The 24,193-nt window shown below is 52.4% G+C and overlaps 2 protein-coding genes across 4 annotated transcripts in view; both read left to right on the forward strand.

Annotated features, from left to right (window-relative positions):
• The window catches only part of LOC138813947 (ras GTPase-activating protein 3-like), an 89,231-nt gene extending 77,126 nt beyond the window's left edge, over positions 1-12,105 (forward strand). For both annotated transcript variants that reach the window (XM_070002554.1, XM_070002555.1), the window contains exons 18-24: positions 790-863; positions 3,625-3,731; positions 4,089-4,171; positions 5,727-5,935; positions 6,975-7,078; positions 9,104-9,287; positions 10,653-12,105. In XM_070002554.1, the coding sequence (XP_069858655.1) occupies positions 790-863; positions 3,625-3,731; positions 4,089-4,171; positions 5,727-5,935; positions 6,975-7,078; positions 9,104-9,287; positions 10,653-10,728 (837 nt within the window). In that variant the 3' untranslated portion in view covers positions 10,729-12,105. The remainder of the gene's footprint in view (positions 1-789; positions 864-3,624; positions 3,732-4,088; positions 4,172-5,726; positions 5,936-6,974; positions 7,079-9,103; positions 9,288-10,652) is intronic.
• A 2,634-nt stretch (positions 12,106-14,739) lies between these two features.
• On the forward strand, positions 14,740-23,105 carry LOC138813475 (uncharacterized protein C13orf46-like). 2 transcript variants are annotated; one of them, XM_070001916.1, is made up of 7 exons: positions 14,740-15,002; positions 16,562-16,613; positions 17,976-18,150; positions 19,097-19,216; positions 20,189-20,256; positions 21,930-22,008; positions 22,785-23,105. In XM_070001916.1, exons 1-7 carry the CDS (start codon positions 14,816-14,818, stop codon positions 22,788-22,790), a joined length of 687 nt encoding a protein of 228 aa, XP_069858017.1. In that variant the 5' UTR covers positions 14,740-14,815; the 3' UTR covers positions 22,791-23,105. The 2 variants fall into 2 exon arrangements, with proteins under 2 accessions (XP_069858017.1, XP_069858018.1); XM_070001917.1 differs by having other exon boundaries at positions 19,097-19,144; positions 22,785-23,103.
• The last annotated feature ends 1,088 nt before the right edge of the window (positions 23,106-24,193 follow it).

Raw genomic sequence — 24,193 nt, forward strand, 5'->3', positions numbered from 1 at the left:
CTTTTCCCAGAACTTCATCACCTAGTTTGTATTGTTAGACAACTTCTCTGATCCCAGAAGCCTGCTTCAAACCCAACCCTGTTTGTGCCCCTAGGATGTGGCTCCTTTTGGAGTCGGTGTCTGAAGGCTTTCTCCTCCTCAGTCCTCTGTGGCCACGGCCTTAGGCCCACGTGTGCTGCTCCAGTCCTAGCAGCCCTGCTGTGTCTTGGGTACCCAGTGGTTGTCCCAAACACCCTCTCTGTGCCCTACATTAGGGTTGTGCATGGGGAGAGTCTGATCTCTACGGATCAGAAGCAGTCCCCACTATTTCTCTCAGAAACTGGAAAAGCACTGAAAGGAAGAGAAGGAAGGGACTGGAGTTCGGAGTAGCCTTTCACTGACAGGAGGATCCAAAGAAGTCTCGAGACAGTCGGTTAGAGTGGGAGAGTCCTGGGCCAAGCCAGAGAGCCCAAGAAAGGAACAGCTGTGACCCTGGAGAGCTGGCGGGATCAGTCCCCTCCCCTCCTGACCTTGGCTGCGCCAGCAGAGGCCAACATGGGCTCCCTATGAAGTCCTGTCTGGCACTGCCAGCACCTCAGGAGGTCCTGGGCGATAGAGATTTGGTAGGACTGGGCTTGGGTGGGCTGTTGGGTAGAGATGAGGACTTCAAATTATAGCTCTTACAGGACTCAGGTCCCTACATCCCCACATTCTCTCCACTGTGTCAGAGAGGGGCATTAGCATCTTGTTTCTATCAGAACAAAGGGACCTATATGCTTCCCACCTGAGTCTGGCCTTTTTCCATTTCAGTTCTTGGATTTGATTTCATCTTCGGGAAGAAGGGACCCCAAGAGCATAGAGCAGCCAATCCTGCTTAAAGAAGGGTAAGCAGCGAGTCCTGCTGGATGGGGAAAGACAGTGGGGATGGTGAGTCATACTGGTGGCCAGCCAGGGTCAGAGACTTACCCGGCAATGGAAACCACGCCTAGGTTCCTGCACCCTGAGGTCTTCCACTGAACCTTGGTGGCCTTGTTGGTGGGCAGTCCATGCGCTGTGACCACTCCGTGTCCTGCCTCTGAGCACTGGGGTTTCCTTCCAGAACATCAGAATAATCTGCCCCTTGTCTGAATATCAATGACTGCCAGTCCTGTCCCTGGCCCTGTTCCCATCTTCCAGCAGGGCTCTGCTCACTCAGCTTAGCCAGCGTTCCTCTAGGGCCCCAGTAGACCTTCCTGGCTCAGCACTAGATTGCCCTAACCATCTGCTTTTTTTTGGAGGGGGGGGTGCCAGTCCTGGGGCTTGAACTTGGGGCCTGGGTGCTATCCCTGAGCTGCTTTGCTCAAGGCTAGCACTCTACCACTTAAGCTATAGCTTCACATCCAGCTTTATTTGGTAATTAGTTGGAGGTAAGAGGTTCACAGACTTTCCTGAATGGGTTGGCTTCAGACTGCGATCCTCAGATCTCAGTAGCTAGGAACACAGGCATGAGTCATTGGACCTGGCTCAGATCACCTATGGGTATAGAGAATTATGGACATGCATGCAGCGATACATGGCAGACGACTGGCCAGCATGGGACTGTGGTTTCTCCTGGGCCCTTGCCAACACAGCTGAGATCCTACTGGTTTTCCAAATAGTGGCACCACATGCCATTCCTGCTGGCGTCCTGGGCATTTATACTTTTGAGCCTCTTCCTCACATTGATCTGCTGATTCTTCCTCTGCCTCCCATCTGTGTCCCTAGCTATGATCAGCCCAGCGGGGGCAACCTGAAGGGCATCTTGAAAACAGATCTGTCATCTTGGCTCTGAGGGATCACCATATCCTACCTGATCATCCAGGTTTACTCAGGGTGCTGATGATGTTTGTAGAGGTGCTTATGTCCCAAGATACACACACACTTGGCAAGACACAGAGCCACAGAGCTTAGCATGTGTGTCAGGCTCAGCCATTCTGTGAACATGGGATCAGAATGCCTTATTTGCAGCCAGAGGTGCTCTGCCCCAGCCCCGCACTCCTACCTCCTCTTTCCCATTGGTGAAGGGTGATGATAGAAACAAGTCATTAATGAGTGAGTGACTGGGCCTGAGCCAGGTCTTGAGCAAATGAATTCTCATAAATCCCTTTTCTAGAGAGCTCCAAATCCTCTATATGTAACTACACTACAGCAGTTCCTCCCTGTGCACCGGACTAGAATTCCTAGTAATGCAGAGTTTGCAGTGTGTACAGTTAGAATTTACAAGGCCTCATGTACATACAGTATGTATGAGTATTGTACTGTATGTACAACTGTACATACAGTTGTAAAAAAAATTGTTTTTCCAAGAAATCGTAGTCAAAACATTTAGGACTCTCCACCTACTAACTCAGCTGTTGCATGATCCAGAATCTCCGTAAGTGTTTTCTGGCTTTTGAAGGTAACGCCTCCAGGCTGGGCTTTCAGCTGCCAGCCTCACCACAACCAGGTTGCCCATGTGTGTGGGGGGACATGCAGCTTTCCATCTGTGCTGGCCATAAGCTGAGTCCCCAACAGTGGCTGGGAGTGCTACTCCTGGCTTGCTCTGTGGCCCTTGGGAGTATAGGGAAAAGATGTTCTACAGCCTGTATTGTGAGGCCCGGTTGCTTCCTTCTAGAACTTTCCTTTCAGTTCCTTAGCATGGTTTTCCACATCCACATTCCTCCCAGCAGAACATTCATCTGCAACCTTGCTTTTCTGTTCCCTTCTACCTGTCCCCTGCTCTCTGTTGCTTTTGCTTTTCTTTTTTATTCCTCTTTTCTTCTTTTTCTGCTCAACATACTAGATCAATTAAAGATCCCACACTAACGATGATGAACTGGAGTTTCATTCTCCATGGATCTTAAGGAGTAGTTCTGATCTCCTGAGTAGGGGGGACCAGGTCTGGTAGTAGCAGCCCAGGTGGGTTGGATAAAGGGGTGCACCAGCTTCTTAGCATGTGACAAGCCTTTGAGCTGACACCCCCCCCACCCCCAGCTGGGCTGCATTCTTGTTTCCTATCCCCCTGCCTCCCAAGCCGTGCCATGTCTTCCCTGTTCTCGGCCGGCCCACCTTTCTAGTTCCCAGTACAAGCCCTCATGCTCTGTGAGTTGCGGTACCACATCCTCCTGAGTGTGTCTGCTGGTGTTTTCTACATTGCTCTGTTGGCACCCAGGGCAAGGGAGACATGTCTGCCGAAGCCCATGTCAGTCCTCTGGTAGTGTAAGGTGGGCACCTATAGGAGGCCATACTTCTCCAAGCAGAGCATGTGTCCTTCAAGTTTTCTCTTGTCATTAGAAAATAAAACAAGAGGGGCTGGGAATGTGGCCTAGTGGTAGAGTGCTTGCCTAGCATGTATGAAACCCTGGGTTCATTTCCTCAGTACTACATATACAGAAAAGGCCAGAAGTGGCATTGTGACTAAAGTGGTAGTGCTAGCCTTGAGCAGAGAGGCTTAGGGACAGTGCCCAGGCCCAGAGTTCAAGCCCCAGGATTGACAAAAAGAAAAAACAAGAAGAGGTTGAGCACCCCCACCCACCCTAGGATTACACGCACAAAAGAGAAGCATGTGATCTTGCCTCTGGGGCAGGAGGAGAGGGTTTTGTACCCTGAGCTGAGGACACTCACTGGTCCATGTGCCCTTCATGGCAGGTTTATGATTAAGAGGGCACAAGGAAGAAAACGCTTTGGGATGAAGAATTTCAAGAAGAGATGGTTTCGCCTGACAAACCATGAGTTCACCTACCAGAAAAGCAAAGGTAATGGGCCCCTCATGCTGCCTCACTCAGAGGGTCAAGAGCCCCGTCCAGCTCTGGGGGGAGTTCCGCTTTCTGAGGAATGCCAGAAAAGGTGTTTGTCTCCAAGTGCTAGCTCAGGCCAGCTGCAGCCCCAGGAGCAGGGGACAAGCAGGCCCTGTGAGCTGGGCCGCCCAGGGACCTTATTCTCTTCCCTCTACCTTTCCTGAGTGAGGAAGACTGTCTTAGGAAATCAGTTTCCCCATGCACCCAGGAGGCACACCTCCTGGGCCAGTGGTAGTGATGGGGCCCATGCTGTGGAGAGCCCAGCACACAGGACAGCTTGCAGCCAAGTGCAGTTTCATACCCTCTCTGCGGCAGGAGACCAGCCCCTCTGCAGCATCCCCATTGAGAACATCCTGGCTGTGGAGCGGCTGGAGGAGGAGTCCTTCAGAATGAAAAACGTGAGTATGGCCCTGCTTGTTCTGGGCAACCGTCCTCACACTCCATTCTGCATGGGCTGCGAGCATAGCCCTCCAGCCACCCTGCGTCTCCAAATTGAATCTCCTTGGTGTCTAGGTGCTGTCCATCCAAGCCTCATACCCTGCCCAGGCCCTAAGCCAGGCCCAAGCACTTGGGGCCTCCCTGGCAGCTTTCTGCAGTCAAGACCCTTCCTTTCTGTCCCCTTGGCTTGAGCTAGCAGGCCCCTCCATGCCCCCAGTATGTGATCTCTGTGTCCTTTCAGGCACATTCCTAAAACAAAGGCATTCTTTTTAGAACCACAATGCCGTTGCATCGTCCATACCTTCTGACCAGGTGAATGTCCACCCACCCTGTGCAGCTCCCTGCATTGCAGTCACACGAGCAGGCACAGGCTGCATGTGGTACTTCTCTGTTCCCAGCCTGTAACTGCCCTGCACCACTCTCTGGGCCTTGTGGCCTGCTGGGCTGTTCAGGGAGGCACCTGGGGCCTGTAGGTGAGGCCCCAGCTATTTCCCGAGGGAGTTGGAGTCTGAGCCCCTCAAATCAACTGTAGAAGTCCTCACTCCTGGCTACTCCCTGATTTCTGGGCAGTGTGATCTGTGTCTTTCCCAGGCTCTGGCTTCCACTAGGCCTGCTCTGCTGTGTGCAGCCCAGCCTGCTCCTCCCAATTACTTTACCTCTCTGGCCCCAGGACTCTCTTCTGCCTGGACACCTTCCATCACCTACTTCCCATGTTCTACATACTTAATTTTTAGTTCCCCATATTAGCTTGGCTACAGGACTGTCTTTTTTTACCCCTAGCCCCATTAGGCTTTTACCCCTACACAGCCACTTGTGCTTTCTGTTCACTTTTGTCTTCCTGCTGTCTGGAAGTTCAAAGGACAAAGGTTCTGATCCATACTGTCCTCAAGACCTAGGACAGTACCTGGCCCTCAGCAACGTTTGTTGCATGAACAACAAATGGCAAAGGCAATGCATTCCCTAAGAGGCCTTATGAGGAAGTTACACCTGGTATGAGGAAGACTCTGGCTAATCTGGGGGGAAGAAGAGCTGCTGTATGGTGAGAGTATTGTGTGCCTGGGCTCTGAGGCTGTGGAGGTGGGCGCTTAGGCCCCAGTGCCTCCTGATGGCTTACACAAGAAGACTCAGGCATACGCTATGTTACTAACACCTGTGGCTATCTGTAAGAGCTCAGATGGTGTGAGGTCCTCTGGAACATGTTGATGGAGACCTGTGAGGTGTAGGATAGGAAGTTCCCTGGCCATCCTAACCCCGAGACTGCTTTTTACCTCCTCCGTCCCGCTCAGCCCTCAGTTTAAGGGTGCATAAACCCTCGGCACCCATGGCTGCCTCTCCTGTGCTCAGAGCTGCAGAACATCAAGCCAGTGCCAGGCTGTGACCCAGGCCAACCTGGCCTGCATCAGCTTCAGAATTCTGGGAAGCCCCTCTGACGGCATCCTTGATGGCCTGGCACCTGCTGGACTCTAGTCCAGCAGGAGGTCCCTGTGGTCCCCTGAGCCCATCCTGTGTATTCAGATGTTCCAGGTGATCCAGCCCGAGCGTGCATTGTACATTCAGGCCAACAACTGTGTGGAGGCCAAGGACTGGATCGACACCCTTACCAAAGTGAGCCAGTGTAACCAGAAGCGCCTCACTGTCTTCCACCCATCTGCCTACCTGAATGGTCATTGGCTGTGCTGCCGGGCTTCCTCCGACACAGCCCCTGGCTGCACACCCTGCACTGGGTAAGTGTTTCTGCAGTCCCTGTTCACCAGCCACAGTCACCTGAACTGTGCACTGAAAGGGAGGTTCAGCCAAGAGCTATATGCATTCTGAATGTAGCCCAGACTCCTGCTGTTTGGTAAGTAGTCCCACCTAGGAAACCTTAGGTCAGGCTCTCTCTAAAGCTTTTGCTAGGTTAGCAGGTCCTCCCGGAGCATGGCTGTCCTTGGTGATGGGAGGGAGGAAGGGGCTTGGTGCCAAGTGGGACCCAGGTCAGAGGCCGTTCTTCCAAGGAGAGCCTGGACACATGGCACCGATTCCTGGGAGTGCCATCTGCTTACAGACACCTGGTTTCCTCCCTTGCACTGCTTCGATCCTACCCCCCTCAGAGACTGAGGCAGCTCCTATCTCCTGGCCCTGTTGCCAGCTGACATGCTGCAGTCACTGAGATTCTGTCGTTTCTACCAGTCTCGGAAGGTGACCAGGTGCCCAAGCCTCACTGGATACCCTGGGGTTTGGGGTGCCCTTGTTAGACCTCATGTGACTGTGTACATGACAGCAGTGGTAACACCCTCATGCGTGTCAACAGTCATCCATCTCTCAGGCTCTGTCACAAACCTGAGGAGATGCCGCTTTTGTACCCAGCTTCTTTGGCACAGAAGCCAAAGCTTAAGAGAAGCTGCCTGTCAAGCTAGGAAAGGATCAAGGGCCCCTCTATCAAACTGGCACAGAAGCTGGAGCCCATGGCCTCCTGTCCCCTGGGACAGCCAGCCTGTCAGTGACCTATGCCTGAGGATGATTCCAGAGTCATGGCTGATGCTGTCACTTGAGTCACTCCTCCTTTTCTGGCTTTTTGCTAGTTAATTACAGATTACTCTGCCTGGGCTGGCTTGGAACCATGAATAGCTAAGATTGTAGGAGTGAGCCCACTGGCATTCAGCTTGGGGTGAGGTCTTAATTAAGGTCTCTCTACTTTCTCTCTTCAGTGATTCTCTTTTAAACAACATAATTAAAAGCTTAAGCAACTGTTTTTATCTTTCTGTTCCTGCTGTATTTGGACAGTGGCCTCCCTGCAAACATCCAGCTGGACATTGACGGGGACCGAGAGACAGAACGTATCTATTCCCTCTTCAACCTGTACATGAGCAAGCTGGAGAAGATGCAGGGTGAGTGCAGCCCAGACCCTGCACCTGGGAGCTGCAGCCATGGCTTCTGAAAAGGTCCTGGGACGTAGAATAGTAAAGATACTGCCCAGAGCTTTGGGGCCCTGTAGCCCCTGCAGGAGTCTGGTATACCACTGAAGGGAAGTTTCACACAGGCCATCAACTGGGAGAAAAGCAGTTTGACAACATGTTATTATATTGATGTTTTAGGTGAAATGTAACTTTCATTCTCTGAGCTGCCAAATTCTTTCAAAGACTCTTAATAACTTTTTATACTACAGACAGGATTTTCTTGTTTCATAGAGAGATGTGTGAGTGTACATGTATGTGTAGATATGTGTGGGTATGGCTATGCGTGGGGGATGTCCACACATGTATATACATGTATGTGGGCATCTTGTGGATGTGTGTATGTGGGAGGGGTACACAAATGAGTAAGGTGGACATGTGTGTATTTCATGTGCATGTTTGCAGGTATATATATATATATATGTTTAAGCACATGCCTGGGGTATGTATGTGTGGATGTGCACATGATTCATAATGTTCTGTTGTTCATGAATGTGCATTTTGTTGGAGTAGATATGAGTGAGCAGGTGTGTAAATATATATGTATATGTATATGTCATTGAGCATGCTTTGTATGGTGCATGTGTGAGTGTATGTATGTATACGCATGGACATGAGTATGTGTGGACACTTGTGTGGTTGTAGGCATGTGTTGAACATGAATTATGTGAGTGGTCATTGTGTGAGTATAAGTGTGGAAATTTGTGTACATGTATAGGAGGCACATGGGTGCATGGGGCACTTTTATGAATGTATGTCATATATGTATATATACATGCATATATGTATATATGTATGTATATGTATACATATACATACATGTATACATATGCATGTGTATATATATACACCCGTGTGAGTGGGCATGTGTGAGTGTGTTCTGTGAGTATATGTGAGCATGTAGGCAAATGTGAGTATGCACAGGGATGGACACATGAGCATTATGTGGGCACATATGTTCATGTATGTCCATGGTTAAGTATAAACAGGTGCACATGTGTATCATGTCACTGTGTGTCTACATTGTGAGAATGCATGTGAACATGTGATGGTGAGTGTGTTGTGTCTGCGTGTGCATATGGACAAATGCATTAGTGTGTGCCGCCTAACTACAATACCTGGGGAATTAAGATTTCAGTATGTGGATTTGAGGTAATCAGTATGTGGATTTGGGGTGAAATGTTCCATTTACAGCATGTTCAGAATTGCAAGGCCTGGGTTCTGGAGCCTAGGTACATGATGGGCCCCATGAGCAGCTCCTGGCAGTGTTTGGGAGCAGGTGGCAGCTGCTGAGATGCCTGGGGACCAGGGGTGGGGGGGGGAGCTTTGGTCAGGTGTTGAGGGACAGGTTGTGGCAGCTCCTGGCATGCTGAATGGGCTGTGTGAGTGGCAAGAGACCACAGCACAGCCTTCCCCAGCAGTGATGTCCTCCAGAGTTGGATGGGGTAAGGATATAGGTGTGAAACTACTAGGTTATCTGTCTGACCTTCTGTCCCCAGAGCAAGTGTGTCCTGGCCATGAACATACCCAAAGGTAGGTGGGTAAGAGTGCCAATTTGCCCTTTGTAGGATAGATGATTGTCCCACTTGGGTTCCCACTTGGACTGGGGCCCTCGAGCTAGCCCAGCCTAACATGTAAGTGTAGAGTCCTCTCTCCTGGTTCTAGACAGATGCATGAGGCACCTTTGAGACGTGTAGCTGGGGGAAGGGCTGCGGCTTGGGCCTTTAGGCCCTCAGGAGGTTGGTTGGCAGGGCTCTGGCTGCCCGCCTCCCTGAGGCACTCCTAGGGTCCGTTTGGGCAGAACTTGCCCATGGAGTGGCTTCTGTTTCTGTCTGCAGCCCTTTCAGGAAAGGGCTGATGTGGGGAGTGCTGCGGGTGAGCTGGACAGATGACCAAAATCAGGGCTGAGGCACTGGAGCCTGGGCCCCTCCCCACACTGACCCTTACCTTGTACTGCAGAGGCCTGTGGGAGCAAGTCTGTGTATGATGGCCCAGAGCAGGAGGAGTACTCCACCTTCATTATTGATGACCCCCAGGAGACCTACAAGACGCTGAAGCAGGTCATTGCCGGGGTGGGAACCCTGGAACAGGAGCATGCCCAGTACCGGAGGGATAAGTTCAAGAAGACGAGATATGGCAGCCAGTGAGTGCTGTGAAGCCAAGGGCTGTGGGAGCAGGGTGTGATGTGGGCGATTCCCCCAGGGCCAGGCCCCCAGGCCTCCCTCCCTGTGTGGCCACCGTCCTGCAGAGGAGGGTGCCAGTGGAGCCCAGCTGGAGGCCTGATCGTGCTGTGTGACCGCCAAGGTTAGACCTTGCTCTCCCCTTTAGGACAAGCGGCTCACTAGCCAGGGTCCTGGGAAGTGGTCCCTTTCCACACTCCAATGTTTCTGGACTTTCAGCATCCGTGGTGGCTCAGAGCCACGCCCTGTCTGCTTTGGTGTCACATGCTCCTTGCTGTTTTCCTCAGGCTGCCCAAGGTGCCAACAGCAAGGCCAGCCCTGGACTGGCGGCACACTTGTCCTATGAGAAAGAAATGCAGGGTGTGCAAAGATTGGGACTCGAGCCAGGTGGGGCCTTCCCAGCCACTACCACCTCTAGACTGTGGCCTCGGGCAGGCCAGCCTACACAGGGGGAAGAATGTGGGGAAATTAAGGTGGATTTCTACAAAGAAACTAGAACAGCCTTGGTACCAAGTTAGTAGGTGGCGGGGCCTTGGCCCCATCTAGCAGATGCCCAGGACCACCATGACAGAGCTGTGGCATAGCCTGAGAAAGGCTCACATGTCCACTACATCTGCCCACGGAAGGGTGTGGAGAGGCCTTCGTCCCAACTGTACCAGGTCATTCCTAGGACTGAGCTTCAGGACAACGCTAAAACCTAGACCCACCTGTCCCTGCTCCTGACCACCACAGCAGCACAGCAGGTCCCTTTGGACTGCCTCTAACTGGGGAACCTAGATTCCTTGTAAAAACCTTGCATTGTGATATTAAACACTTGTCAGCTTTATAGTCCCAAACCAGCAGTTGGGTGCTGTGACTCACCAGCTGCTGCCCTCAGTGCAGAGCCTCAGCAGCACACAGGAGGACAGAACCATGCCCTCTGGGAGTGTGCACACTGTCATTGTTATATAGTCCCTGTAGCACACACAGGCACAACCCATATACATGTGTACATAGCCTACACATTTGCATATGTAAGTATTTCAATATATGCACACATTATCTATGCATGGCTGCAACACATGGGTTGCAGTTTATACACATTTATATGTGTGTGCATTACATGCATGTATGTGCACACATAGTGCAACATGCCATGTGTAATTGTGTGCATGAGAGATCACAGTTGTAGCAGATACTTCCATAGAAGGCTTTGTGCTTAGTTCTTTTGTAAAAAATTACCTGTTTTCCATATTTATCACATACTTACAAGTAAGTAAGAGTGCCCTTTGAAGCACAAGTGGACACTTCAGGTGTTGCGTGACACTTGCACTCCCTTGCTTTTCCAGAGAGCACCCCATTGGAGACAAGAGCTTCCAGAACTACATCAGGCAACAGTCCGAGGTCTCCACCCATTCCATTTAAAGTCTCTGGTGCCACCAGATGCTTCAGGAAACCCACGGCACTGGGAGCAGAGAAGAGAGGACCGAGGGGCTCCACATTTGTCCCTTTGTGCAGGCCCCAGCGGGCCATCTGTGAGCCGGGCGAAACCTTCCCCCACAAGAACCCTTGCTGAGGCCTACACCTTACTTACTTCACCCATCTGCCAGAGGCAGGCCATATGAGCCATTTGGGAACATGCGGTCATTTATCTTCTTACTCACTTTGGCTTCATGGGGATCCAGAGATCCATGGACTGATGGGGCGGCGTGGGCTTTCGAGTAACCCCGCCTTGCCCTTCCTTGGGTAACAGAGCCGGCCCAGTCATAGCCCTGTGCGTTCTGCAGTGTGTGCACTTCTGTTCCCTGCTGTTGCCCTTTGGCCTGGCCTGCACCTATGTGGCCTTCTGTCCCTCACCCTGTTTCACTGTATTTGGAACCTCAAGAGCAGTATTTTTCAAGCCTGCTGTCTCTGCTGCCCTGAGCAGGTAGCCTCTCCATTCGGCTTGTGTTGGTTTTGTTCTTGGCTGAAGGGTCAGTTTTATGGCATGGATACACAGAATGGCAGAGAAGTTCAAATTTGGTCTTCAGGGAAATGAAGCCCTTTCTGCAGAGTCCCTAGCTGGGGGAGCAGGTCTAGTTATCTCTAGGTGACCATTAACCCCCCAGCTGGAGCACACGGTGTCTTTAAAACTAGAATCTAGATGTTAAGCTACTAGGATGGAAATTTGGGGAGGACTTTTTAACTAGAAATGTTCATTTTTCAGGCTGTTTTTTGTAATGTTTTTAAAGGACCGTTTTTAACTAGCTCTTTAATGTACTCATGAAAGGAGATGCTGCAGAGAACAAATACAAAGGGAATGGTGTGTCTCACCAGCAGACTGACTGCAGTCCTCAGAAGGAGGGACCTGGGTTTGAGGCTGTGTCCACCTACACCTCAGCCCCAGGAGGCCGGTCAGGGCGACGGCTGGGTCACTTTTTATTGGGGGGAGGAGGGTCCTAAAAGGGGCAAGCAGACCACTTCAGCTGAGTCACACACTGCTTCTGGAACCTCATCCTACATGGTCTCCCCGCGGGGCAGAGCCTGAAGGCACTCGGAAGACACTCCACTGGTCCTGGTACCCGTGTCTCTGCTCCTATTTGGACTACAGTCCAGACTTGTAGTCTGGAGATGGCATATAGTAACAGTACTTGTCATCACTGCGGAAGTGGAAGTGCGAAAAACACACTTTTGGATACACAGCTATTTGCTGCACTGAGCTGCAATTTTTAACATGGATTTGTAACTTAATGTCTCTGTTTATAAAATACTAATGATTTGCGATGTATTTTACTGGCCAATTAAAACAGATGTTTTATTCTTTGTGATGGCTGGATTGTTTTCTAGAGGGGTGTGTTTGGAATTACACAGGAGGGGCTGGGGGTGTCCTTGTACAGGAGGGCACACGTAGGAATATGGGTGGCTGTATTTTGATAACTAATGACCTCTTACAGGTGACATCATCTCTGGTGACAGCATCTCTCTGATGTAGGTGATGTCACTCTGACGTTTCTTTAGTGTTTTTCACAGTGTCTTCCATTTGGTTTACACTTTTTTTTCTTTTTTAATTCCATCTAGAGCTACTAGCCTCAATAGGAGGAAAGCCTGGGGTTTGATTTTAACACCAAAGTAAGCATTTCTAGAATCATACCAAGGAAAAGTCTCAGGCACACAAGCTGTACCAGGTAAGATGAATGGAGTGGGCCCCTCACCAGCCTCCATCACAGAAGGGCAGGGAGCAGGGCAGGGAAGGTTATACCCACCTCCTGGTCTGTGGTTCAAATGAAGAGGTGAGTAGCAGATGGCTGCTCTGCCCACGGATACCTGTCCTGAGCCACTCAAGGCACTTAGACCCAAGCAGCCATGAAAGCTCTGGCAGCCCCAGGGCCAGAGGATTCATTGGAGCAAAAGAAGTTGGCACTGAGCAGAGGGGGAGCAGGCCTACTTAACGTTCGACTCACTGTCCCAGGCCTAGTTAACACTCAAGTCACACTGAAGCATGCACAGACAGTATTGAGATCACACCACAGAGGGTAAGTTCACCAGGATACATTGCAGCATGCCAATTTAATACCTAGCTCACAATGAAGCATAACAAGTTAATACTCAACTTAGACTGCAGCATACAGGGGAGTGGGCCTAGTTACACTGAAATCTCACTGGAGCATGCCTGGTTAACTCCGCTCACATTTTAGCAGGCCTAGTTAACACTGAGTTCACAAGGGAGCAGGGCACATGGGAGCCCAGGAACTGGGAGCCTGGTGAGCCCAGCCCATGGAGGTAAGAGGCACACAGGCAAAAAGGGTAATACTAGGGAATGCAGACCTCCAGTGAGCAGTCACAGTGGTGAGTGATGCATCCTCTTGTTCTACACACAGCCTGTTTTTCTTTGAACCGAGGAAGCTGTCTCCACACACCACCTCTGGCTTTCGTCCTGGGCTCCCACCCTCTGTACATCTGGATGTGGGTTGGGGTTGCCACCCAACACTGCTGGCTGGGTGCTTTAGCCAGCCCCTGCCTAGATGCTAGAGCCACTCCAAGAAAACAACCAAAAAGGAGAGAAGGCTATGTCTGGGGCCACCCTGCCTCTCTGTGAGTGTTCTTGAGTCCACTCAGGACAAACTGCTGTCAGGAAATGAGACACACACACACACACCAGTAGGTACCCTGAAGGGACAGAACAGCCCTCCACACTCTGAAATAAACCTCTTTTGGCAAAAAGGCTTTTTTTTAGCAAAGGCACTGGAAAAACCAGCAGGCATGTGGAGAGTTCTCACCTGCCCCTGTCCTTTCCAGCAGAGGAATTTCACACACACACACACACACACACACACACACACACACACACACACACACACACACACACACACACACACACACACACACACACACACACACACACACACACACACACACACACACACACACACACACCGACCACCACCCTGCCTGTTCAGGAGAAGAATGGCCTTGTCACTGAGGATGGACACACACTACCCCAGCCCCATACACACACCTGTTGTGCAATCGTCCAAAGCTTTCCTCCACCTGGAAGACAAGCATTTATTTTGTCACTTTGAGCCACATTCCTTATGAGGCTTCTGTGCCTAAGAAAAACTAAATTTGTATCAACTTTCGCCTGCTGTTTAGGTCAGTTTAGCTCTCTCCCCAGTCAAAACCCTAGAGGGTAAAGGTAGAATTCAGAGCAGTAGATGGGAATATTCTGTTAGGAGTTAAATTGTACCCCAGATCATACACTGTAGTCCTTCCATCACAGAAGGTCACTGCTGGGGGTAAGGGAGAGGCTTTAAGGTGGTATGAAGCAAACGAGATCATTAGGGGGGGCCTGACTCCCTGTGGCCAGTGTCCACAAGATTAGGCCCAGATGCCAGGGTGACCATGCAAGGACATAGGGAAGATGCTCTCTACATGCTGAGCGGCCAAGAGAGGAGCTGACCCCCGAGACACCCCGGGTGTAGACCAGCCAGCTATGGTCCTCCATGGACTGGTTCTCGTGGCTGGACAATGCACATCTTCCCAAAAGGCTTCCTCCAGAGCCGTTCCCCCCCCGCCCCCCCCCCCTGCTTGTTTTGTCCCTGCACAGTGCTAGATTAGGTCCAGAGTCTGATGGCTGCCTCCATCATTTGTTTTTTCTGAGTTTTATCCCTAGCACTAATTCCTTCAAGAATGAAGGTACAGTGCAGAGCTTCTGGGTAGGAACGCAGTCGTGAGGCTGTTTCTGATGGAAAACCCCAGCCTGGACTTGGCCTGGGAACCTTTGTCTAGTTGAAAAACCAGTAAGTGTGGGGAAGTAAAAGAGAGACTCCCAAGTAGAAGAGACCCCAACCCTTGAGCTGCAGGGGCCTCAGGGCGGCCAGCCTTTGACCCTCAAGCCTGAGGTGACGTCATAGCTGTGCCATGGCAACGGAGGCCTGGAGCACATTCTAGAAGAGACAAGGTGAGGAGAGGCTGGCCGCGATGCCCTTGGTCTGAGGTGGTACCCTGGCAGTGCCTTCCTCCACGTGGGGTCAGGATGGAGAAGGATACCACCACGCATAGGAGGCACCGGCCTGGCCCCGGGGCCCTGCCCCCAGGAATGGTCCCCGGACATCTCAAGGCAGCCAGCGATGGGGCAGAGCTCCACAGGAGCAGGAGCATGGGTGGCCTGCACCAGAAGGGGGACCCTCCAAGCCACGTCAGGAAGCTGCGCAGAGAGCCAGGTAAGGGACTTATACTTGGAGAGCCAGGAGGGCAGGCAGAAGGCCCAGCCCTGCCAGGGAGGGACAGAGCCCATGGGCACTGCATCCCAGCAAAGAGTAGGTGGGTAGCTGCTGATTCCAGGAGTGCCTGAGCCATAGCCCTGTCTGCAGTCCTGACAACCCCACTCCTTACCAGATGTACTTATGAAGATCAGCCTGGGGACCACTCAGGAGTTTTAGGACACATCCACACATGTGCACACACAAGCTGGTTGCTTCTTGTTGCTTGGAAGGGGCTTACATGAGGCGGAGACTGGACTGCAACTTGCCTTTTCTTTTTGGAGCTCTCCTTTGAGAGCTACCAAGGTCTAAAGCTACTTTGTAGAGTAGTGAAAGTCCCCTAACGGCCCCAGCAAACAACTTGGGCCTCCTGTGTTCTCTGTGGGCTAGAAGCTACCACCCGCCAGGGGTCCACAAGCGAGTCCAACACTACAGTAAGCAGATAGATCAGCAGTGGGTTGCATGGGAAAGGGGACAAATGCACAGCCCAGGTGAAGTGTGGAGCGTGAGATGTGCTTCTCCACAAGCGGTAGACTGGAGAGCAGGCGAGTGCTGACCATGTCCCAGGCTGACAGAAGGCCTGGCCAGTTCTCGCAGGAAGGCTCCTTTCCTGCTCAGGCTCCTCCATTTAAACCATGAAAGCCTCGTTGAAAGCTCTGGAACCCCCAGGTTCGATTTGAATGCCAGGGCTGCTGCAGGTAGCAGGTGACACCAGCAGTTCTAGACTCAGATCTGGCCCAGGCGGCAGCAGGGGCACAGGAGAGGTTCTGAGTTCCAGCCTGGGAGAACCCCCAGGGATCCCCACAGATCCTGGAGTCACCTGTCTCTTCAGAGCTGTTGGGCTGAATCACAGCTGCTGTGCTCTGAGCAGGCAGAAGCAGCACCCTGAGGAGCCACGGGACTAGAGAGACTGCTGTCTCCCAGGATTACCACGGAGGCATCCTTTACCTTCATGTCCTGTGCTTCTTGCTGTGCATGCAGGATGCCCTCACCCTTGGGCAGTTGGTTCAGGTTTCCTCCTGCCCCCTAGGACAAGAGGACTGTGAGATGCTCCTCAGGGAGCCATCCCCTCTGTCTGTGTATGGAGAAGGATCAGGAACGTGTCCCTTTTCCCCACACCCTGCTCTGCTTCTGGGTCAGCTGTGATGGACTGAGGGCATTTGTGACCTTGGGGTCTTGGACACACTATTAGATGCAGTGGATAGCTCATCTGAATTCTGCAGAGAGAATGAAGAGCTAGGGGTGGGTCTGTGCTGCTGGCTGAGTGGCTCTAGCCTGTGTGTGAAAGGTGATGGACCTGCAAAAACAAAGGTGCATGAGCTAAGGGTACCAAGTGGCTGAGGGAAGAAACCCCTGTGCTGCTCCCACTCCCTTGAGGCTTGCTGTAGGCCACCTGGGTGGCTGCAGGGCCCTGCAGTGCACTAGGGGGTGGTGAGTGGTATAGCTCAGAGTAAGTGTGGGGGCTGAACTGGCACGGCCTGGGGTGCCGATGGGACTGACCAGCTGTGTTTGCCTCTCAGAGTCTGAAGACCTGGGGAAGGACCCAAGAAGTGGAGTAGAGGACATCATCTGGTAAGCAGGAGCGGTGGCTCAACACACACAGACCAGGGAGCAGAGCCCCCGAGGAAGGTGCCTGAGGACCCTGGGGGAGACTTGTTAGAGAAACAGAGGCCCCCTGGTTGCATCTCAGGACACACCCTCTCTCAGGCAACCCCATCCGTCCAGTGTAGTTCTCATCCCCAGCTAGACCAGGCTGAGTTGCCATACTCATACAAAGGTTAGAAGGAAGAGCAGCCCCAGATGGGAGCCACCTACTCACCCTGCCACCAAGAAGCTAGAAATCACTGAATTACACACGGGCTTTTCTCAGATACTAGAATCCCATTCACCCCAACCACAGACAAGACAGGGCCACAGCCCTCACAAGTGGTCCTTCTTGAGTGTCTGAGCCATGAAGCACCACCAGAGACGCTGTTGGCTGCTGTACTAGGTACCCGCACATCATGTGAGCATCCTCCCTGGCTGGCCAAGGGAAGAGGTATCTGTCCACCTCCACCAAGTCAGAAGTCACACCCCTGTTGCTGGGTGGGGAAGTCCCGCCTTTCTCACCCCCCACGTTCCTCTGGTCTTGGCCTTACCAATGAAGCACGTGCGCACGCGCACGCATGGAGAATAATCACTCAGACAGGCCTGTTCCAGTCTGCCCCCTCCAGGGCCAGAGGTCTCCATGTGGAGAGCGACACAGCTGCTGGTGAGCAGCCGTGTCTTTGCTCACCATATAGGCAGTTGAGCAATAAGCCCCAGTGAACCATTATGTTGTTGGCAGTACAAAAATGGGGAGTTCAGGGTGTCTGTGGCCAAGATGGGTCATCAGAGGGAGCTAGGAAGACCAGGCTATTCTATTCCCAGAGGGTCCTTCTCTATCTCCACAACAGCCTCAGGTTCATCCACTCCCCAAAACACTAAGGAAGGAGCCCAAGATGGAGACGGAGAGCAGTTGTTAGCCTGAAGCTGTCTGTCATCTGCTCCAAGTCTCTCCTCTGTCTGTGTCATCTGCTCCAAACCACTCCCCTGTCTGTGTCATCTGCTCCAAGTCTCTTCTCTGTCTGTGTCATCTGCTCCAGCCCATTCCTCTGTCTGTGTCATCTGCTCCAAGTCTTTTTTTTTTAATGGGGGGGGGGGTCCAGTCGTGGGGCCTGAACTCTGGGCCTGGGCGCTGTCCCTCAGCTCTTCAGCTCAAGGCTAGCGCTCTACCACTTGAGCCACAGCGCCACTTTTTTCTTTTTGCTTATGTGGTGCTGAGTAATCGAACCCAGGGCCTCGAGCACGCAAGGCAAGCACTCTACCACTGAGCCACCTTCCCAGCCCTGCTCCAAGTCTTTTCTCTGTCTGTGCCATCTGCTCCAAACCACTCCTTCTATATTTCCCCCACAGCCAGGCAAGCCTAGAGGAAGACAAGAAAGAAAAAAGTCTAGATACACGGGGAAAGCTGGAGCCAGACCATAAGAGTGGGAAAACAGAGCCAGAGAGTGAGAAGAGTGATTCTGAAGCCAGCGCCAAGGAGGAGCAGGATGGAGAGTTCAAGGGAAGACGCACCCCAGAGGCTGAGGTCAGGCCCACCCTCAGCTCTGAATTCTGTCTTCCTGCACGGGTCCCCTCTGCTCACCTGTGGGTATCTTCTTTGACTTAGAGGAGCAAGATTCAGAGTCTGGGAGGCAGAGCAGCCTTCTGGAAAAGGAAGCAAGAGCTGCTTTCTTTAGTATCAGGAGGAAGATGCATAGGACTGCTAAGCAGGCCTCTCTCAGGCAGTCAGGGTGTCATCTGAGCAGGCACCATCCTATGAAGCTGGATACCCCAGAGCAGCTCACCTGTGTGCTGGCCACAGATGCCTCACACCAGCACCATGATAGGAGTTCCCACAGCATCTCACAAGGGAATGTGGCTCTGACTCTTCCTCTCAGACAGTATAGTGGGTGGAGACAGCTGGGCATACTGTTCACCAGTGCTTACAACAGGGGGCCCTTGTGGTTCTGGGTCAGTGATGATGCCCAGATGGAAACCACAGGGAAGCCCGCCTGCCAAGGTCTGTCCCAAACCAGCATGGGTCTCCACCACCTTGATGCCAAGTGGCTTCAGGAAGGTGTGTAGAGGCAGAATCTTAAGTGCTTTCCTTGGAGCAGGCCCGAGCAGGTGAGGCTCCTTCTGGTCTCAGCATTGCCTTGTCTCCTGGAGGCCTTGCACTCAGAAGTTGATGATGGAGACTGGTCTCAGGGATACACTGCTTCCAGTGAATAGGAATAGGGAGGAATGGGAAGGCTGTGTTTTTCTCTTGCTCTTCTCCAGAGCAGACCCCATGGATACCTCCTGCATGCTGCCATGGACTTTTCACCAGTCTTCCTGTTCCCCCTCCTCCTTCCCGCCCCCCTGCTAGCACTAGCACCTGGTGGGCCCCTTGGTAGCTGCTAGAACCTGGCTTTCCACAGGCCATGGGTCGACAGGCCCTCCCGAGACGTCTTTTCCTCCTTCTCATTCACATGTTTTGTTTCCACCCACAGAAACCATCAGTGTTTGTGGAGATTGACCTGGAAGACCATGTCGAGGAGGTACGGACAAAACCCCAGAGAAAAAAGTCAGATCACCGCACTGTCTGGGCTGGGCCAGAGGCCCCCACACAGGCAGGTGCATCCTGGCAGAGATGTCGGGCCAGCCTGGGTCTCTGTGGGATCGTGCTGGGATGGAGGACAAAGTATACTGGGTTACTGGAGAGCAGGCTTTGACAGAGGTGGAGCTGTCAGCGCCGTCAGTAACTGCTTACAAACTTGTGTACTGCCCCTGCCTGGCTGTTTCCCTGCAGAATGGAGCTCACAGTACCCATAGCCCAGGGTTATTGCATAGACTTCTCAGAACACTGCTCTGCCCAGAAAGCCTTAGTGTTACGTATCACCATCATCACTATCATCACTACATCAGCATCACCATTACCATAATCTCCACCATGACCAGAACTGCCATCACATCACATCATCACCACGCCATTGATATCACCATCCTCGCTGCCCTCATTGCTACTTCTAGCAGCAGCAGCACAAGCACAGTACCACAACCATCCCCATCACAATGGCTATCATCACACCACTACCACCATCACTACCATCATGACTATCTAAAAATAAGGCTGACTGCACATCTGTCTGGACCCGTCCAGCATAGTTAGCTGTGAGCTTCCTCTAATCCACACTGTAGTGAACAACCACAGCCCTGCAAACCTCTTGACCTGATCTATGGGTGATTTTAAGCTCTCACCCAAGGGCTGGTTATTTTTCAGATTATACCTTTTATCCAGGTTTGCCCTCAGACCAGACCCTTGAGAAGACGTACTAAGTTTCCCTAGGCCTTACTCAGGATGGCTCTGAGTTCTTAGGACCCCAGGACATCAGCCAGTGGCAGAGTTGGAGGCCTACACAAATGTTAGTTCCTCTCAGAGTGCCCAGTGAGGGTACCCTCATGCTCAGCAGAGCCTATGTGGTGGGGGGATGCCTGGGACCAAATAAAGTCCATACCTCATCTGTGTCTCCACCTGTTACCTGGGCAGATCGCACAGATTGGCACCTTCATCCCCCTGAACCTCTCCTGCCCCCTCCCAACAGGAGCTCGTCTGTGACGTAGCAGAAGAGAAGCGGCCTGAAGTGGACACGGGGGACTTGTCGGAGGATGAGTAAGTGATGCTGAGCTTCCACTGGTCCCTGGGTGTGGGCAGAGACCAAGCTTGGATGGGGGCTGAAGGGCTGGGGGCAGAGGGGAAGCAGAGCTTCTGTGGGTTCCAGGGACATTCTCCAGGGGCCCCATACCATTCCATCTCCCCACATCCTCAGCCAGCAAATGACCAGACGGGGAAGGAGACAGAGAATGAGCCAAGGGGACTGTGTGTGTGGTACTTGCATCTTTAGTTTGGGATTTTAGCTGCAGCCCAGAGGCTGTGGAAGGCAGGCCTGGTGCCCAGGCCCTCTGGAAGAGGCCTCAGATTTGAAGGTAGGAGAATATGTTGGTGCTGAACACCCACACCCCTTTGAAGCAGACCCTGATGTACTAGCAATACCCCAAGACTTCCTGAGGACAAGGGCCTTGGCCACAAAGAAAGGCCCATGGATAGGTTTTGTTTCATTTCCAACAATATACATACAAAGGAGCAAATTGCGATTATCCAAATGAGTAGCTGAGAGCTAATAGCTATATTAGTAGTTTGTCTTATACATTTTTGCAGAAGAAAACTTGCTCTATTGGGTTTGCAAAACTGATACATAATCTTGAGGGAACTCAAGCTGTAGGAAGTACCACAACAAAGGGAATGTTTGGGAATCACCCCCAAATCCACTTATTAGAAACAAATGGGGTGCATTCTCCTCCATGTCTGAAATGCCTTCTAGATGTTGGGATGCCCATGGTGCTGGTGCCTCGGGAGGGTTGGCATTCTGCTCACTATTGAGACATTATTACTGTTTTTATTACCTTGCTTCAGACTTTTGTATGATCATTGAGCAAGTCAGTGGGGAAACCCAGTTCCATCTTCACTCAGAAGGCCTCTGTCTCTGTGGCCTCCTGCATTTGACCAGGTCACATTAGCTTTTACCGGATATCAAGACTGTCTCCAGATCAAGACCTGATTGGCAGGCCTCTTCCAAATAAGCATGTTTCACATTGTTTCTTGGCTGTATTTGGCCACAGGGCGTACAGCTTGGGCAGCTTGCCTTCTACTGCAGAGGCTAGACAAGCCGATATTCAGTATTGGCCTGGAGTTTGCTCAGGGCTTGCTCCTGCAAAGAGCTGTCCGGTGTGGTGGGGCAGGAGATGTCCTTGTCCCCTGAAGGCACCTGGATGGTCTGTGCCTGGACAGACGGGACTGGTTCATCTGCTCTACCCTGACCACCATGTGCTCTCTTGTCTTCAACTTTACCAGCTAGGCCTGTTCAGATGGTAGGCGCTGCAGCTATGTGCCCGCTCAGGCGGGTTCTGCCCGAGCTAGGGTGAGCACTGTGAAGACAACCAGGAGCCACCACTCAGAGTGGTCTAGCATGGGCCTACCATGTTTCCAGTGCTTCACCACCTGCACTTGAGGCTCTGGGGCTTCAGGAATGGGCTTGCTCCATTGGTTGCTAGTGTTTCCAGGGTTTCTTCTGGCCAGAGAACAAGGACAAAGGACAAGAGAAGTCTGGCTGACTCTGGAGAAATCTACAACGCCTAGGCTCTCTGTGGGCAAGCCTCACGCTCTGGGGCTGGAGTAGGTTTGGCAGAAGTAGGAGAAGCCCTGGTGGAGGGTGCCCTGGGGTGCTGGTGAGATCCCTGGAATGACGCCCAGGCAGCCTTACTCACCCCTGCACTCTCGGCCTCCAGGACAAGGACCAGCTGGGTGTGCTGCATCCCATACCCCATGAGGAGGAGGGCGCGAGACAGCACAGCAGCCCCGGAGAAGGTACTCAGCATCTAGAGGGGGGGCGGGGGAGGGCCAGGGGTGGAGCACAGGGGCGGGGCACAGGGCTGGACTGGGGTGGAGCACAGGGGTGGAGGACAGGGGCGGGATACAGGGGCAGGGCACAGGGATGGGGTCAGAGAGGGCAGGGGTGGGGCATAGGGGCAGGGCACAGGGTTGGCCAGGCCCTGTTCTTTCCTAAAAGCCCTCTGCCTGGGATCCCAGGTTCCCATGTCCCATGGAAAAGGCCCAGAGGAAGAGGGAACAGGGCAGACGGTGGTGTGACACACACACACACACACACACACACACACAGCCACACAGCCACACAGCCACACAGCCACACAGCCACACAACTCACATAGAACCCACACATCTGTACTTACGGGTATGCATACATGATCTCATGTATGTCCACAATTATGTGTGGACACATGAGTACAGCAATATGTGTGTGCATGTGTGAACATGTACATGTTGGCATGTGCATAGTGACAGGTTCAAATACACAGCTCTCATGCATTACCACAATTATACAGTCCATACACACATGCATGTAGGTGATGAGACCCTCGGGACTTAGAAGCCACAGAGGCCTTGCATGTCTGCATGTCAGCTGTTCCCCTGGGTGCTCATGGAGTGAGGACACGTGCTCTGAGTTAGTCTTTCCTGCAGTTCTGGGAGGGAGCACTTCTGCACATTCAGTGCACACTCCCAGCCGGTCCCAGCTGGTCCGACAATGCCACCTGGTGGTCAGGATTACCCAAACCTCTCTTCAGTCCTAGGAATAGACCATCCAGGACGTCGGTGGCTGGAGCTTCGTGGTCACAATCACAGAACTTCAACTCTTCAGCGAATTATTCACTAGAGGACAAGCTAGAATGTGACACGTGTTTGCTGAGCCATCAATGACCATGCGCTGGGCTGCAGCTGGGGCTCAGGGCAGCCAACGACTCCACTGTGCATCCCTCCGAGCCCTGAGGGATGCAGACTCTCATCTGGGCACTCCTTTCCTCAGACGGTGCTTGGTGGTAAGGGGCCCCCAAAGCACTTTCCCGCATGAACCCCACAGAACAAAAAGCAAAAAAAAAAATACAAAAAAAACTTTACATGTGGATACCTGAGGTTCCAGGGTGGGTGTGGGTGTAGAGGGCCCAGAGCCAAAGACAGCCCTGGGGCTGAAGGCCTTGAGATGTACATGGTTGTTAGGAGGCATGTTGGGCACAAGGACAGTCTATGGCTCTTGTGGGATGACAGAATGGGACCAAGGCCTGTATAGGGAAAGACCTTGGCCTTAACTGGGGAGGACAACAGGAAGAGATGATCCCAAGATGACCTGCAGGGGCATCTCAGGGTCTGTCTGCTGTGCAAGCTTTGGGACCCATTTTTGGGATTCAGTGAATATCACAGCTACATGGAGTTCTGATAAAAGGACCTGGAATGTGGTGCTTGGTGGGGTGAGCAGTCATGTGCAGGGGGTGGGAGGCTGACCTACAGTGAACCCCTAGGTTCAGCCAAACTGTTTGGTTCTAGCAAAGTTTGAGGTGTCAGTCGGGCTCCCTACTTCACAGAAGAGGAAACTGAAGTGCCCAGGCAGGAAGCAGGGACTATTAGACCCAAGCAGATATTTTCATCCTCCTGGGAGTGGAAGTGGTATCTCTGAGATCTGGTGGCCTTCACTAGACTGAGACCACTGAGTCTTGAGGCCAGACACAGCACCAGGCTGCGTGAGATCGGAAAGGCCTCTCCTGCCTCACCTCTGAGCAAACACTTGGGATGCTGGGTTGTTAGCCCAAGCCAGGTGTACATGAGGCCTTGTCAGAGACAGAGCTTAGGCCCTGAGTTCAAGTTCCAGGACTGGCAAAAAAAGAAAACGAAAAAAGTGTTCAGGGACTAGGGAAGTTCTGGAGGTCAACAGAAACTTGCAGGACAGGCCCTGGCATGCCCAGGATCCTCCTAGAATCTCCCAGGCCACCTCCTCTGGAGTCTGAGGACTGAGGGGTAGGGAACCCACATGCTGCTATCTGAGTTTGCTGCCTGAGATGGAAACCCTTGGACTCCAGGGAGCTGCTTGAGCCTCAGTCTCGGAAGAACAGGTGGAATGCACCGGGGCAGCCTAGAGCCTGGATCCTGCCAGGCTAGAGTCAGCTGCTGTGGGGCTGGGCTCTTATCTGTCAGACAGCTCTGC

Source organism: Dipodomys merriami, unplaced genomic scaffold (assembly GCF_024711535.1).
Source record: "Dipodomys merriami isolate MVZ:Mamm:240054 unplaced genomic scaffold, mDipMer1.0.p SCAF_6, whole genome shotgun sequence".
Taxonomy (NCBI): Eukaryota; Metazoa; Chordata; class Mammalia; order Rodentia; family Heteromyidae; genus Dipodomys; species Dipodomys merriami.